At 50.5% G+C, this 16,591-nt stretch overlaps 1 protein-coding gene across 3 annotated transcripts in view; it reads right to left on the bottom strand.

Moving 5' to 3' along the window:
- Positions 1-2,060: 2,060 nt before the first annotated feature.
- The window catches only part of LOC119450077 (zinc transporter 1), a 69,509-nt gene continuing 54,978 nt past the window's right edge, over positions 2,061-16,591 (bottom strand). For all 3 annotated transcript variants that reach the window (XM_049665629.1, XM_037713438.2, XM_037713437.2), the window contains exon 8: positions 2,061-7,418. In XM_049665629.1, coding sequence (XP_049521586.1) covers positions 7,155-7,418 — 264 coding nt within the window. In that variant the 3' untranslated portion in view covers positions 2,061-7,154. The remainder of the gene's footprint in view (positions 7,419-16,591) is intronic.

The following is a 16,591-nucleotide window of genomic DNA, read 5'->3' as shown; positions in this document are numbered from 1 at the left end:
ACGCAGGTCCTCCGCGATGGCGGGGGGAGGGGGTAAGGGGTGGAAGAGGGCAGGAGGGGGTTGAATTCGGGCTTCTGACGTATAGCCGGCCCTTCCTATACGAACGTAGCGTGGTCAGGGCTAAGAGGGTCCCAAACACGGTGTACGGCTGGGTACGGAATAACGGGGCAGTCCGCGTGCCGTTATAAATCCACAAAGGTGTGGCCTCAGAGCCGTGGTGCGGCAGCATGCTTTCTGCATATCCTCCTGAGATCCAAATACAGCTATGGAACATAATCGCTATTCTTCAAACTGTTTATTTTTTTAAGTACCACGGTTAGGTGCCAAAAACTGCATCTCCAAGTACGTAGAAGAAGTAATCATCTCCTCATGTTTGCCAAGGTAAAAACTGCATTTCATTGTCTAGATGGACCTTCGTGCAGTACATTTCCATGTTGCTGCTGAAATCGATAATTTTCACAAACTGTAAAAAAAAAAAAAAAAAAAAAAATATCGAAACACATTTCAAGGTTGCTGTCCGCCGCGTGTGACAACACAGACGTCATCTATTTAGTGTCAAATTTCTCGAAAGCGGATGACAAGAATATGTGTCATCCACTTCTGTACAGCACTCACACCGGACTTCATATCCAGAAGGAATATTTTGAGTGATCGCTTCCGAGTGAATTCTGAAAGAAGAAAAACTGCAATGTGCACTATATATAGTACAAGGAGGATATCACTCTCGCAGCCTTCGTTGGCGCAAGTTTCCGCACTACACAAGTTAAAGCATCGACAAACTATTTCTTCGGGAAATGCGATACACGCGAGACAGTTGCCGCAACGATAAAGCATTATGTATTTTCGAAATATGCACCCTTCATCCTGTACTTTTGACAGGGGAACTACGACATAAGATTTTCGTACTCACTTAGCAGTTTTGAGAAAGTTAATCGCCCACAAAATCTGCTAGGAAATACGTTAATGTTCCCGTATAGTTCTGTCCCGCAGTGCGCAAGCAAGGCTTTCTTTCGAAATAGCGAGTATAGGACGTCACTTCACTGTCACCTCAGGCTGTGTTGCTTCGGGGCGCTAATTAAAGGCCAACGGCAACGAAATTTCACTTTGCCTAAATTTGATATAAGTAGTATATACCACTGAATCAAGCTTGGTAAAGCCACAGAGCTGGTAGTTAGTTGTACAGTGTTCTTGTTATAGCAGCCTTTAAATAGCACCCAAGCAGACGACGCGGGCACCTGGTGGTTGTCGCTATGATCTCTGCGCGCCATCCTCCGCGACTTTTCAGCGTTCCGCGCGCATCCGCGGGCGTCCCCATATCTCGGAGGCAACGTTACTTTGCTCTCGGAGGTCATGTCAAGGTGCCGCGCGTTATCTCCGGCGGGCGGTAATGGCGATATTTTTAAAGGTTCGGTATAAAAAACGGCCATTTTTGAGAGTGACGCTTCCGCTCGTATTTCAAACGTCAAATTTTGCCCAGATGCTCTCCTCTATACTACGCTATCCTGAAATGGGATTTTTACGAAACCCAACATTTCGTTGCAGTGGACCTCATCAACCAACTAATCGACTGCCAATGTGTCACACTTCGATGGGGGCGGCAGTTGGCTTGGTTTGTTAACGATGTTGGTTTGTTTTATGTATACTGTACTCGAAAGCCTGATTGGCATAATTCAGCTGCTCCTCTCAGTCTTCACGAGTGCCGGGGATACCTCTCACACATCTAAATCGCGGCTCCCGTTTTATTTAATGTGATTTCACGGTATTTCATGTTCTAACAGAGGCGATTGGGATTGGGACGGTATGCGAGTGAAAATTAATCCGGAGGCCTTCTCCTTTAGGAGGTTAAAATAAATAAATAAATAAATAAATAAATAAATAAATAAATAAATAAATAAATAAATAAATAAATAAATAAATAAATAAATAAATAAATAAATAAATAAATAAATAAATAAATAAATTAGCATTAACATTCTCGAAGAAAAATCAACTGCAGACACAGCGACTACAAATAAATCGCGTACACATTTTTTTTTTAAACAAGAGAACTACGAAGGAAGAATAAAACTCGATATTTCCTTTATTCAGCGATACGTACAGGGCACTCTCCTCCGCCCTCAAACTGATCACAGCGCAAAGTTGAGCAGAACGCTTATTAAAACCGTATGTGTTGGCTCGTCGACATCAATTAATAGCAAAAAAAAAAAAAAAAAAAAAAAACGCGTTTCATTGAAAGCAACAGGCACCTTGAACGCCGCCTCTTTGGGACGATTTCGAGACGCACTGCACATACAAAAGCGTCCTGCTATCAAGCTTTTACAGTCAAAAAGTGTCGCCGAAAACACGCATAACTTCGTAAGACACACTCGGCAAGTATGTTATGAGCACAGGCGCGCGCACGGTTGAGAGAGGGATGGGCAAGTGGCCACGTGTCCATGGGGAAAGGGTTACAGCCCTCACCTCCTTTTCGAGCCACATTTGCCATGCAGCGACAGTTAATTACCCTCCCTACACAGCAAGTAGGGCGAAAGACAATTCAGTCTTTCAGTGCCGCTTGGTATACACTGCAAAATAACTTACACCCTTAAATGTGAATAAGGGTGTAAATTTATAACTTACACCGTTACTCCCTCTGCGCATGTAAGGGCATGAGTTATCCCCCCCATCAGCGTCCAATTCTCATGTTTTCCATACTGGGTCGGCCTTGGCTCGGCAGTTTTACGCCTCCATGAATCGTCGGAGTGGGGAGTTGCCATGAGATCTGGCCCCTCTCTGCCCCCTACACCCACTCTGTCCTGCTCACGCCTATGGTTATGACCCTGAGTGAAATCAAAGCGCTGACAACGATCTACAGAAGTGGCAAGATAGCGCGTCAGAGCGCCGAATTTCGTACGAAAGCTCGTCCGAGAAAAGCCGCCCACAATTTCTTGCTTTGTAAACCTTCTATCAACGAAGTAAGTAAAGAAACAACATTGGTGGGCTTCAGTGCAGCAGCTTTTCCCAGGTAACACAGCAGTTCATGTACTCGTACTTCGTAAAATAAATTGTTGTAGTAGTCAAGCGCACAACTTCCGCTATAGAAGAATGTCCTGATGATCCTATATGCGTACAAGCATGAACGCATATCTTTGCTAAAACCGCAGAACACCACAGGTTCAGGGCTCGCAAGTTTGGAGCAAGCGATCACCTTGTGTCCAGTGAGTTACAGCTGGGTTGACATGTGAGCGAAACAAGCAGCACATATACCTTTGGGGACAGTTGTACCGATACACAGAGCCCAAAATCGCTTTCAAAAATTTGTATTTCTAAAGAGATAGCGAGGGAGAAAGTTGTGCAGAATCCATCGACGATGATTGTCAAGGTAAGTCGAACGCTTTTAGAAAGCCATTTGCTTTTTTTAAAATGACGCGCTTGAAGGCGTGTATTTGTTGCAGTGGGAATTTTAGGTAGCGTTTGTTGTTTCACTCGGGCGCGAGCGACGGCCCTCACAATGAGGTTACATATATGCCACTTAATCGAAGTGATACACTGCACTCATTCGCAGGTACGCAAGTCGACGTCATTACTAGTATTTGGCAACTAGAGCTCCGAGAGATATCAGGTAACCGTAGCAGAAAGTAGAACTCTTCAGCGTTGCAACCTAGATCATTGCAGTAGGCCTGTGTTCCCATGGCCGCGTATATAGCATGAAAACATCGGCAAATGACCAATATGGCGTACGACTATTTGGTTTCATAAATTATAGCACACGGACGCAGATTTTGCGCTGATTCTCAGGGTACCGTGGCGTAAGTAGAGTTTTTCTATGCCGAGAGTACGAAGGTTCGAGTCTGCGGACACAATGAGACCAGTTCTTTATATATATGTACAAACGCTTCAGTGAAAAATCGCCCAGCGGACACTTATTCTTTAACTGAGCTTTTGCTGCATTTGGAGAATGACCAGGGCCCACAGGAACAAGGTTTCCGTCACGAACAATGCCTATACACGAAGTTTGAAAGGGCTCTTCCGATGTCTGACAAACAAACATTGTGTAGACATAGAGATAGCGTTTGTATATACTCTTGAGTTGTATCTCATCACGCGCTGTACACTTCCGGCTCGCTTCCTGCTTTCGGGACGTTTCCATTCTACTGATCTATAGAGGGCGTAAACAGTGTTACCGGCACGCTTTTAGCAAATGCGCCCCCCACTCCTTCGGTCCAATAAATTCTTCAGCCCTCACTTATATGCATCAGCTAGCTGCATGCTTGCAAAAAATGGAGCGTCGTGACAGATAGTAGATGCAAAGAGAGCAGACACTTCCTCTTCGCTTTTTGCCGCATTGGACATCAACATTCGCCGAGTAACCTTAAAAGGACTTTCCTCATGTAAATCACGTCTTCCGAGAAAGTTCGCGCCAGTGGCTTGTATAGAATATATTCTGTCTGCACTAAAATTAGCGCCACCTCTGACGCATCTTCGTGACGACATCATGCAGCACTCTCCCCGTCTTGCTTGGAAGCGCTTTCCGGGAGTTATCTAAGGCCGTATAAAAACACAGTTAGCGCATAAGAGGACAAGGCGTGACGCTGAGTGGACCTTTACAAGACATGTTCATAGAACAGATATTATATTAGCTTCTGCCACGTGTTCGCACGTCAGTAGTACCTCGTTCTTTTCTTTCCTTCTTTTTGATCTTATAAGACTACGTTTTTTCTTGATTTGGCACTTCAGTGTGATAAAACCGTGGGCACAGCCACAAGGAACACAACTGTGCCATGGAATGAATGCAAAGCAACCGCTTTGTGTGCTTGTCTTGTCCCTTGGAGCCGAGAAACGTACCCGTATATTAGTAGCCCCAGTGATCATGTGTAATGTAAATGAAGGAGGAAAATGTTATTGGCTGCAGGTGGTTATCATCATCATCATCATCATCATCATCATCATCATCATCATCATCATCATCATCAGGTGGATCTAGCTTCACGATATGTCGTTCAACGCAGCCCGCAACTTGCGAGCCATCCGCAGCGTACGATGCCCCGCCGGCCCTCCCGACGCAACGCTCTGAAATGTGATGTAAATGAAATGTATATGAATCTGTTCAGCGGTGGGCGGTTTCAGTTACACAATTACATGTCCCCGAAAATTCCTACTTGAAATATTATACATTGAATTTTGCGCAATTGAGGAGCTTATCTTTGATTACCGTACTTACTAACGTTCGCCACAACAAACAATGTGTTGCTTAATTCTATATAGTCACTATACGGGGTGATCTTTTCTTAATTTTTCTGAATTTACTTGGAAATTAATTCCAAGTGAATACGTCTTGCAAGCTCACCGGCTACAATTTGTTAATTGTAGTATGTGCAGTAAAGTATTTATTGAAGAGGTTATAATTAGTTAATTTTTGTTAATTAGTTGAATACGTGTTTCATTTTCTCGTGCTAGTGACGTCCACCCCTAGAATATTTCAGCTGAAGGACTAGAATTATGCCACCGGCCACAGGGGATTTTTAAAAATTCTGGAAAACTTTACAAATGATCACCCTGTACATATACTCTACCATGCAGTTCTCCATATATACCTTACGGCTTTCCTTGCTTTTTTTTTTTTTTCGGGGTGGGGGGAGGGGGGGGGGGGGGCTTTGCTTTCAAGCTGACCGTCAGAACAGTGGACCTATAGGAATGCGCTCTTAACAACACACGCACAACCACACACACGCAGAAAAAAAAAATACTTTCTTGCTCCGCTCCACAACGCATTAGCGGCGATCATTCGGCGTTGCCATCAAGGCAGCATTCGTGCAGCCTCGAAGGCCGTATACCGTACGATCACGACAAATACATACTCGAAGGCGTAACTGCGCTTCGGACAAAAAAGAACACCAGAAGCCTCGGTCTTGCACCGTTCCATCGCGGCGAGCAAATAGTTCACGCATGTTCTCTGGAGATCCATTTCCACGCGGCCGCTCCTCCTCCTGAATCGCGTTTGGTGTCGGCAATTCCGTGCAGAACTGCTGAAACTGGGAGCGCTAATATCACTTCCGGCTGTTCTATAGAGCGATACAAAGTAGTTGCACATCCGAAGGCGGCGTGTTCCGAACTTTACCGATGTAATGCAGGCGGAACAATTTGGGAGCTCATGCATGTTGGAAGGCGCCTGCGAGACTAGAAATTGTCAGTGACAACTGGAGAAACAGGTACATGCATAGCATACACGGCGGTTAAATCGTGCAGAGTATCAACGCGTCTCCTCGTCAGGCTGGAACGGCATCAGCCGCATCTACAGCTTTGACAACGCTGCACAGATATATAACGACTCGGCGCTGCCTTGCGCTGTCGGTGAAGCGTACGGCGCGCCTGCACGCATGCTCGACCCCATTCTGTCCGCGTGAGCGCGGATGTAACGCGTTGTGGCCCTAGTTGGCGGTAACCATTGAACGAAAATGTAGGTTTTGGCACAAAACTATATAGACTATATACTACCACGCTCGCCAACCAAAAACGCGCAATCTTCACTACGTCACGGTTTAACTGACCAGTTGCGGAGGAACCAGTTGAACATGCAACACTTGTGTTCGGAATGCAGCGCAATAATCGTGACATAATAACACTGCCCATTCGGTTGACCATGGACGCTGTCGCAGATTGACCTTCGTCGCTGCAGCTGTGCAACACTAAACGGGCACCGGTCCACCTCTGCGGATTAGCATCCACACTGAAAGCGCGATTACTGTGAGCATCATCCATACGCAGTTCCTTGATCGCCGGGGGAACTTCGATGGTAAGCGCTGCTTCAGACCAGTCCAATACCCGCACTTAAACCGCGCGGCGCTGTCCTTTACTTCTGACACACTCCTGCTTTCAATGCGTGGTCTGATGATGCCGTCCACACCGATGACTCTATATACAGGCCAGCCCTGCGGGCACCGACGTCTTCCAGCACGGCGCTCCGCGGAATTCACCGCATGGCCGCACATCCGCCGATCCTCTTGATCCTTGCATTCAATCTGCAAAGAACGAACAGTACCAGCACAGTGTCCTCTCCTGCTGCCCAGCTGAGCGTTGCCACCGATTCGGCGGGCGGGTGGGCATTTTGTCGCCTCTGCAGCGCATGGCGCCAAAGGCTTCACGAAGAGAAGCAAACAGGCACGGCACAATGCTGCCTACAGGTCGGTCTCCTTGAGTCCGCCCAGTTCGCACAGCACTTGGCTGTCCAGGCTCATGACCGAGGACGCCCTGGAGGGGCTTATCGCAGTGCCGGCTGGCACCGCCAGCAGGCCGTCGCCGTTCGTCGTGGGATGAACGGCGGCCGCGTTTCGTCGCCGCAGCTCGGCCTCCTTGGCGGCGTGGCCGCCGCAGCAGGTGAGCGAGCCGCAGTGCTTGGCCTGCGAGCACTGCAAGATGCACTGGGAGCCCGTGTGCGTCTCCTGCGAGCACGATTAACAACAACCGAGATTTAGAAATGGCCAGCGTGTGCGGACTGACTAATTAAGCTATAAACAGACTTCAGCTCAACTTTAGGCGTATACCATGCACAGCGTTAGACGTGCGCGAAACCAGAACACGGCATAGTCTCTTTTGTACGCGCGTCCGTAAGCCGTGGGTAGATGTTAGATGTTGATTGAGCTCTCCTTCGTGCCATCCTCATCTTTTTTATAATTATCTTCATTATCACTATATATATTTTTGTAAGTTGTTTGTACTCTGCTGTAGAACACAGAGGAATGAAGTAATTTATCGTATCCTTTCGACATCAATCGCTCCGCACCAAATGATGGTACTGAAATCGAACAGAGCAGCAACACCTAACCTTGAATTTTCTACAATGAAAAATAGTCACCGTTATATTTAACCCAAACGATCCTTAAACATCTGTTTGCTTTGTCCTGCGGATAGTGCCGGATATTTCCGGTGGGGGTGCCTTGAATGGTGCTAGATTAATGCCGCCTTCCTGGCAAAACATTCGATGTTTGCTCCCTATATGTATACAGCCCAGTTTGTTATAGTGATCCTGGCTGAACAGCTGACGAAGAGGACAATGATGAAAACAAGAGGAGAACGAGGAAGAGATGGAAGAACGTAATGGCCGCTTATTCGTAGCATTAAAGTCTCGAAGGATTTTACCGTGAGTTGGAACAGTTAAGCCGCCATAAATGTGCCTTCGTTGTTCGAGTTAAGTCTGACGGTGGCTGTAACTACAGTAGCTACAGTTGATCCCAAAGCAGCACCCTGTAGGTTGCGAGACACGCCGTGGTGAAGGGATGCAAATCATTTTTGGTTACCTCTCGTTACTTACAGCACACGTAAATCTAAGTACATAGTACCCGCCGCGGTGGCTTAGTCAGCTAAGGCGTTGCGCTGCTGAGCACGAGATCGCGGGATCGAATCCCGGCCGCGGCGGCCGCATTTCGATGGAGGCGAAATGCAAAAACGTCCGTGTTCTTGCGTTGTAGTGCACGTTAAAGAACCCCAGGTGGTCAAAGTTAACCCGGAGCCCTCCACCACGGCGTGCCTCATAATCAGAACTGGTTTTGGCATGTAAAACCCCAGAAAGAAAAAAAGATCTAAGTACACAGCGACACACAAGCGCTTGAGTGTGGCCTCTCGTTCTGTCTGTGTGCGTTTGTCTGTCTAGAAACATTTGATCTAGCGCAATTCAAAGCCAGTGCCATGAGATACATTTCTATTCCCATTGCCATTCGATTGATAATATGAGAATTTTCATTTTCTGAGTTCTCGTCCATGCTCTTACCTGTATAGCACGTTCGTCTGACGGAATCTTGCACAACTTCAAGAGGTTGCGGGATGGATTCCCTGCCTCGGCGTTGTTGTGCCATAGCACCGGCTATCATCGCCACCCGTCCCTCTGGGTCCTGCCGACTAGTCGCCAACGGGAGGCGGCGACACAATACGGCGCGGGGGGACCTCGGCAACTGCCCCGTCTGTGTCCTGCCGACGTGCAAGCAGCCCCGGCCATCATCGCCACCCGTCCCTCGGGGTCCTGTCGACGAGTCGCCAGGGGGACGCGACGACACAATGCGACGCGAGTGACGTCAGCAACCGTCCCCTCTTCCTCCTGTCGACGAGGAGCCGCCGCCAAGGGGATTTAAGGAGGAACCGGCCCATTGTTAAGCCAGAGAGTCGCCACCGGCCGCCCCGTCGGTCTGGTGCGCTCTTACTGCTTTGACCAGCTATCACCAGCTAAGGGCAGCTATTACCAGCTATTACCTGCTATTCCTGCTATATCTGTACATATTTTGGACGCTCCCGTCTCCCATTTCCGCCATGGCCAGGACCCGGTGAACGTGCGGCGTGCCTGACCCGTGACCTGCTGCTTGTTGCTGCTTCTCTCCCTGGTTGGATACGGCGTGGGTCCTCGAGGATTCAAGCCAGGTGTCCAGCGGTTTGGTGAGAGACCATCGTGGCTTTTTACCTTCTTTTTTTTTCTGTTTAGCTGAGGATTGTAGCATTGCAGTTAGCCTGTTTTAGCTCAACTTCGGCTAGACGCGGCCGCCACGTGGTTTTGACCGCGATGGTGGCCCCTTCACGGCTTCGGCCGTTCACGTTTTTTGGTCGCGTGCCGAAAGGGGCGACCAATGTTGACGTTTGCAAGGCGCTTGTTCAGCGCGTTTCTTTGTCGGAGCTGAAGTCTGTGCAGGACTTCGGCGCAGGCCGATTCGAGGTGACGTTTAAGACTAAGGCCGCGGTCGATCGCTTCTCAGCCGATCCCGCTTTGAAGGTTCGTGATGTTACGATTGAGTTTGAGTATCGAGGTGTGCGGACGAAGGTGGTCAGGGTTTTTGGCTACCCCTCGGACTTGCCAGACCAAGCCCTCTCAGAAGGGCTACAGGTTTTTGGAAAGGTCCTAGGGATCTCCGAAGACTGCGTGCCGGGTTTTCCTAGCGTCGGTACAGGAAACCGGCGCATTCGGATGGAGATGGCGCGGCCCGTCCCTAACCTTCTCCGGGTTGGTGATAGGGTAATTCAGTGCGAGTATGAGGGTGTTGCACGGTTGTGTCGTAGGTGCAACTTAGAGGGGCACCACGCGGTCGCGTGTGAGACGCCGAAGTGCGTACGCTGCGAGCAGTTCGGTCACGAGAGCTGCGACGCGGCGTGCGTACGATGTGGCGGAGACCACGCGGTCTCGTCGTGCCCTGTCCGCACCTACTCGTCAGTGGCCTCGGGCTCTGAGCCGCAGCCATCTGCTTCAGAGCCGGCGACCACTTCGGTGTTAGGTAGCACCACAGTTGCGACGGAAAACGGAGACAGCCAGGGTTCCTTGAGCGAGGGAGACAGTGCCGGAGTCGATGCAGATTCCGCGGCCGCCGATGCGCTTCCTTCCCTTTCCGCCGCGGCGACGAGCGGAGGGGGAAGCGGCGAGGAGGTGGTCGCGGCTCCCGTAGTTGCCCCCGCGGCAGCAGCGGTGCCCGCCGAGGCGGCCGAACTCTCTGGTGAGCCGGAACCGCTTGCTAGCACGAGCACGGAGGCCCCTTTCATTGAGGTGTCCCGTAAGAAACGGAAGAAAAACCGTAGCAAGCGCTCTGGATCGGCGGCCAGGGAGGCGGCCTCACGGCGGTCGTCTTCGGACTCGGAAGGTAGTGGCTCCCATAGCTCGGAGCCTGGTCTTCCTACACCCAAACGCACGGCTGTGGTGCCCTCAGGGTCAGAGTCAGAAATGGAGGACTCTTCAGGAAACGAGGAGGACACTCCTTGTGAACACTGCAAGGGCTTCGATTGCGACTGTTCGATTGTATCAGATAAGTCGTATGAATCAACAGCCGCGGGGTCTCCGCTCGAGGAGACTCTCGCTTAGGCAATTGTACCATCGATTTATTTGCGGCTAGTATTACCCAGTACTAGCCTTTTCCTTTTACATTAGCTTTCTTGTTTTTCTCTAGCTCTCCTTTAGTCTTTTGCTAAATTTTTCTTCCACTCAATATGGCTTTTTCTCTCACTCTAGCTACCTTTAACTGTAGAGGCTTGACTCGAAATTCAAAACGGTTCGCGATAGTCGACTTAGCTAGATCCGCAAATGTAGATATTCTTGTACTTCAGGAAACATATGTCCACAGGTTAGGTCAGATCAGCCACTTTGACAGGACTTTTGGCACGAGGTCTTTCTGGAGTTATGGCGGGTCAGGCTGCCGAGGCACGGCCATCATTTTGATGCCGCGCTTCACGGGCCTGGTTCTACGCCATGCCAGGGATTCCGAGGGCCGCATTCTGTCAGTGGATCTTGATTCTGGCATTCGAATTGTTAATGTTTATGCTCCAAATAGAGATAAAGGTCAAAAAGAGTTTTTCGCTACATTGGATCCCTACTTAGTGGGCCCTTCCAGGCTTATTCTTGTAGGTGACTTCAATTGTGTGTTAGAGCAGGTAGATCGTGTAACTAAACGAGGTATTGCGAAATTCAGGGATAGGGCTGGAGATATTGTACTACGGGGGCTCGTTGATGAGCTGGGACTGGTTGATGCTTGGCGCACGCTTCGCCCTGCGAAGTCAGGAATGACTTGGACGGGGAGAGGGGTGAAGAGCCGCATCGATCGGTTTTATGTCTCGTCATCACTGGCTCCCAGTATGCATTCCTCCAAGGTAATTCATTCTGCTCTTAGCGACCACCGCTTCCTGACACTGCGGTTTGCCGACTCGAGTTTAGTGCCGCAGGGGAAGAGACCGTGGCGTCTAAACCCACGGCTCCTTAAAGACAGGCAGGCAACCGCAGAGGTATCGTCCATTCTGTTTCGCTCGCTGCACAACAGAGCGGATCTAGAAGGTAGAGAATGGGACGAAGTGAAGGCCAGTGTCCGCGAGTGCTTCAGGTCCTGGGGCAAGCGTCGGGCGCGGGAGGAGCGCGAGGAGATAAAAATCGTCTCCGACGCGATCCTTCTGCTCTCGAAGCCACTGTCTAGTGGGCCTGGGGTTGGTCCGGCGCTGGCCTCACTCCGAAAGGAACTTCGGATTCTCCTACAGCGACGCTGGGATAGCTTGAGAGCTATAACCCGAGCGGAGCGGTGGGAAATGGAAGCGTGGTGCAGCAGAAACATTCTCCGCAGGCATCTTTCAAGGAAGAGCACAACTCTCTCTTCCGTAGTAGATCCAAGTGATGGTAGCTTAGTCGACTCACCAGAAGGAGTACTTGCAGTGGCAAGGCAGTTCTACATGAACCTTTATGCTGAGCCAGCTGCCACTCCGGCTGTTTTTCCTTTCGTTCCACCAACCGAACCGCCGGTGGTTGGTGACACAGCCATAGTTGAAGACGAGCTCTTGGAAGCATTGAAGTCTATGAAGCACAATCGCAGTCCAGGATCCGATGGTTTGACAGTTGAATTTTATGTGAAGTTTTGGAGACTGTTAGGGAAGCCTTTCACATCATTGGTGAACAGGCTGCTCAGTGAAGGGACTTTGTCAGCGTCTCAAAGAGAGGGGCTAATCACTCTCCTGTGCAAGGATGAGTCGAGAAGCACCGATCTAAGAGCCTGGCGGCCCATCACACTTCTGAACTGCGATTACAAGCTCATAGCAAAGTGTCTGTGTATGCGACTCACTCCAGTTCTCGACACTGTTTTGGGTCCATACCAGGCATGCTGCGTTCAGGGACGTTCCACTCAGCTTCACGGTTTAGCAGTTAGAGACCTTCTCCTGTGGGCAAATGCCAGGAAACTTCCCGGTATTTTCTGCTCCTTTGATCAGGAGAAGGCTTTCGATATCATTAGCCACAGGTACCTTTTTCGGGTTTTGAAGGAGGCCGGCTTTAGCGTGGGTTTTCAGCGTATGGTCCAAGCTTTGTACTCTCGACCGACTTCTGCTGTTCTCATACAGGATCGCGTCTCGGAGGCTTTCGTTGTGGGTCGTGGTGTACGGCAGGGAGATCCGCTCTCACCTGCTCTCTACGTACTCGCAATCGAACCCCTTCTGCAGAGGCTATCCTGTGACAGTAGAATTGGCAAGTTCCTACTTCCACCAGGTTCCCCTCCAGTTGCACTTTTCGCCTATGCAGACGACTTGTCTATTGTCGTCCCGGACGAGGCATCAGCATGCACCGTGCTGGACGTCATGGACAGTTACTGCAGGGCGAGCGGTGCGAGGTTGAATAGGTCGAAAAGTGCAGCCATGTACTTGAACTCCACTCCGTCCAGCCCGCAGCCCGTTCATGGTCTACCCGTGAAAACGCGGTTGCGAATTCTCGGTTTCCATTTCGATCCAGATGGCCTGTCTTCTGAAAACTGGCAGCAAGCTAAAGAGAGGCTTGAAACCAGGATTCAGGAGTTCAGCGCGTTGTCGTGTCCATTGACAGCTAGAGCGAACATTCTTAGGTCTCTTCTTTTTTCTTTCCTCACGTATGTAGCATGTGTGTCCCCTGTTCCAACCCGAACCAAGCTTATCTTGGAGAGGGTTCTCTTTCGGTTTCTCTGGAAAGGGACAACTGGCTGTGTAGCTAGGCAGGTACTTAAGCTGCCCAAGGATAAGGGAGGACTCGGAATTCCCGACTTGGGCATCGTAGCTGCTGCACTGCACGTCAGGTGGACCCAGGTTGCCCTTAGCTCAGATATGCTCCTGACTCGAAGCTTTACTTCCTTCTTCCTTAGCACTAGACTCCGTTTGTTTTCCCAGAGCACATTTTCTCACTGTGTGCCTCGCTCAGGAACCCCGTCCCCATTCTATGCGATGGCTGCCAATTCGTTGGCACGCCTTCGCAAGGTCCACTCCGACATCGATGTAATTTCTACTCCGCTCCAAGAATTAGTTGACATCCTTACCCCCGGTCTTCCCCCGCATTGTCAAAGGTATGACCTGTCTTTTCACAGACCAAGTTGGAAGCTCATTACGGCAAGCTTCCTTGACGCCAGGCGAGCTACATTCATGTACCGCCTGGCGCGAGGCTGTTTGCCGATTAGCTTCCGACCCTTCACAGCCATCCCGGCTCGTGGAGTGTGCCCCTTTTGTCGCGGTCGAGAAGATACAGTTCACATCTTTTCGCAGTGTTTACTTTCTGCTGCTCTCCTCCAACGGATAGCTAGTTTGTTTAGTCTCCCAGGCGTTCCATTTCAGACAGTCCGTTTCTTGCACCCTTTGCCCAGCCATGCGATCAACCAGTTCGTGCTTCTTCTTGTCGAGTGCTCATACCAAGTTTGGTTAGCACGCTGTGATGCGGTTTTCGGGGGAGCGGCGCCGGGTCTTCACGAAGTGCTTGGAAAAGCACGGAAGGAAGTCTGGTTTCATCTCACCCGGGAGCGGCATCACCTAGGCGAGAAGAAGTTTCTCGAAGTGTGGGCTCGCCCAGCTGTGATTTTTGAAGAGTCAGGTGGAAAGCTTTCCATTAAGTTATGATGCATGCTTCTAAGGTCACTCGACTGGACAGCATGCGCCAGTCGATCCACGTATTTCCGTTCGCCCCAGTGGAACACAGAGTTGGAACCGGTGCTGGCGCAACAGAGTGCGCTGCGCCGCGGACGGCTTCTGTTGTCTCCATGGTTGTTTGCCTTGACACCTTTTCCGTCGAGGCAATCCAGGGATCTGATGGGCTTGTGTCCCTGACGACCGACATGGCTGTTTGTGTGAAGCGTGAAATAGCACGGTGTGCGCCGCTCCACAGCGGCCCCCTTGTCCGGGAAGGACCGTTGGCCCGAATCAAAGCCCCCCACCCAGTGAGCCCGGGTAGGGGGGGGTGCCGGGGTCAATGTACCGAATGATGCTGGGTTGTTGAGTACATGAACGCTCTGGGGCGCGGTACCTACGGGTGCCAAGTCCTCTTCCCATCTGACAACGGCACCAGCTAAGGGCAGCTATTACCAGCTATTACCTGCTATTCCTGCTATATCTGTACATATTTGTACATATTGTATAAAGCTTTCGTCTCCTCTTCGCCTGCTTCAAGACTCAGTCTCTCGTCCCGGACCCCGAGTCGCAATAGTGGATGGCAGCTATGGGATTGGCGAACCAGTATCTGAACAGCGGATGGCAAGCTGCGAGATACGAGGACCGAAGACGCCTGCTACACCGCTCGATGGCAGCTACCAGATCGACCGGCGTCAACCACATTGGCTGGGTGAGTGCCCGATGTTTGCTTTTCATGTCGCCAGACCTCTCTAGCACAGGCAGATGTTAGGAGAGTGTTTTGTTTGTTGGTAGGCTATGATTTGAGTGTTTTTTGTTTGGTAGACTGGATTTATGCATTTACCTTCTTTGGACAGTCGATTCTAGTTTGAAGTAAGGGTAAATTTTGTGGGCAAGCAACACGAGGAACGAGATCGCGATGGAGGAATTCCAAGTTCAGGACCTCATTCAAATTTGCGAGGAGTTGGGCATTTCCGCCGGCTCCGAAAAAGCAAGGAAAGCGATTCTCGACGTGATGCGAGCAGAGGACGTGACGACCGAGGAAGCCGAAGAGGCTTGGGAAATGATTGTGGAGCGAAAGCTCGAGGCAAAGGAACGTGTTAGACGTGAGAGGCGCGAGCTAGAAGCGAAAGAGCACGTAAGTCCCGAGGAAAAGGCAAGGCGAGAGAGCCGTCGACAGAATCAAACATGGATATGGCGCACAGCACGATATCATCTCCACACCTTCAGGGCGGGCGAGAATATGGTTAAATTTCTTGCTGATTTTGAAAAAGTGTGCGAAGGAGAAGGTGTCAACCGGGACCTCTGGTCCGAGCGGTTGATCCTGCTGCTCCCTTGTAGTCTCGCGTGCGTTTTGGAAAGCCTGCTTGATGAGGAGAAGCGGGACTACGATGAAGCTAAGAAGGCTTTATTGAGTCATTTTGATGCTGTAAGTCAGGCCAACTGCCAGGACCAATTTGATAGCCACAATGCCGAGCCTGTCGAGGAGAGACCGCGTATTGAGAAGGCTACTAGCTCAGTACGCCAGGGAAATGCTATGGTGCCATTGTTGCACACGCTTATCGACCAGCGGGAACACATTGTTGTGTCGCCGTCTAAAGAAGCCGCTTTGGAAATTGTGGCCGACGACGAAGGCCCGAAAGAAATTCTGCGCCCTTTTGATGACAGCGATACACTCAGGCTAGTCAAGGAGAGACCGCAGGGCAAGCCGGCTAGCTCAGATGGCGTCGGATGCAGTTGTGTTCTGTTAAAAGTAGAGACATCTAGCGACGACCACGAGCCTAGCTTGGTTTTGCCGTCCGGAGCCACGTCGTTGCGACAAGAAGGCAGCGTACCTACGAGTACGCGTGCCGAGACCGCGAGCCCTGCGAGCCGCGCCGAGGGCAAACGACGAAGGCGCAAGCCGAGAAAGTCGGACTCGGGCGGCGATACGAGCCGGGTCAAGCGCGCCAACCGCCAACACGTTGGGAAAAAGCGCAGTAGGGTGAGCCCGAGGCTTAGGAGACTGCTGAGGTCTATAACAGGCGTGACGCGCGTCTGTAAAGAAAGGATATCGCGGGAATTTAGACGCCGCAAATTCCGCCGGTTCTCAGCGATATCAATGAATTGTAAGCAGAGTAACGTAGCGAAGCATCAAGTATGCTCGATAGTCTGCTGCAATGGTCGCCCCCTTCGTGGGAGAAAGAAAGGCGACTGTCTAGCGGACAAAGGGACAGCGCGCCCGCGGGCCCGTGGATGCGCCGCTCCCCGAGTGTTTAGAGGC

This window comes from Dermacentor silvarum, chromosome 4 (genome assembly GCF_013339745.2).
Source record: "Dermacentor silvarum isolate Dsil-2018 chromosome 4, BIME_Dsil_1.4, whole genome shotgun sequence".
In the NCBI taxonomy this organism is placed as follows: domain Eukaryota; kingdom Metazoa; phylum Arthropoda; class Arachnida; order Ixodida; family Ixodidae; genus Dermacentor; species Dermacentor silvarum.
Note: the sequence above shows the minus strand (reverse complement) of the source record. Positions and strands in the feature narration are given on the sequence as shown.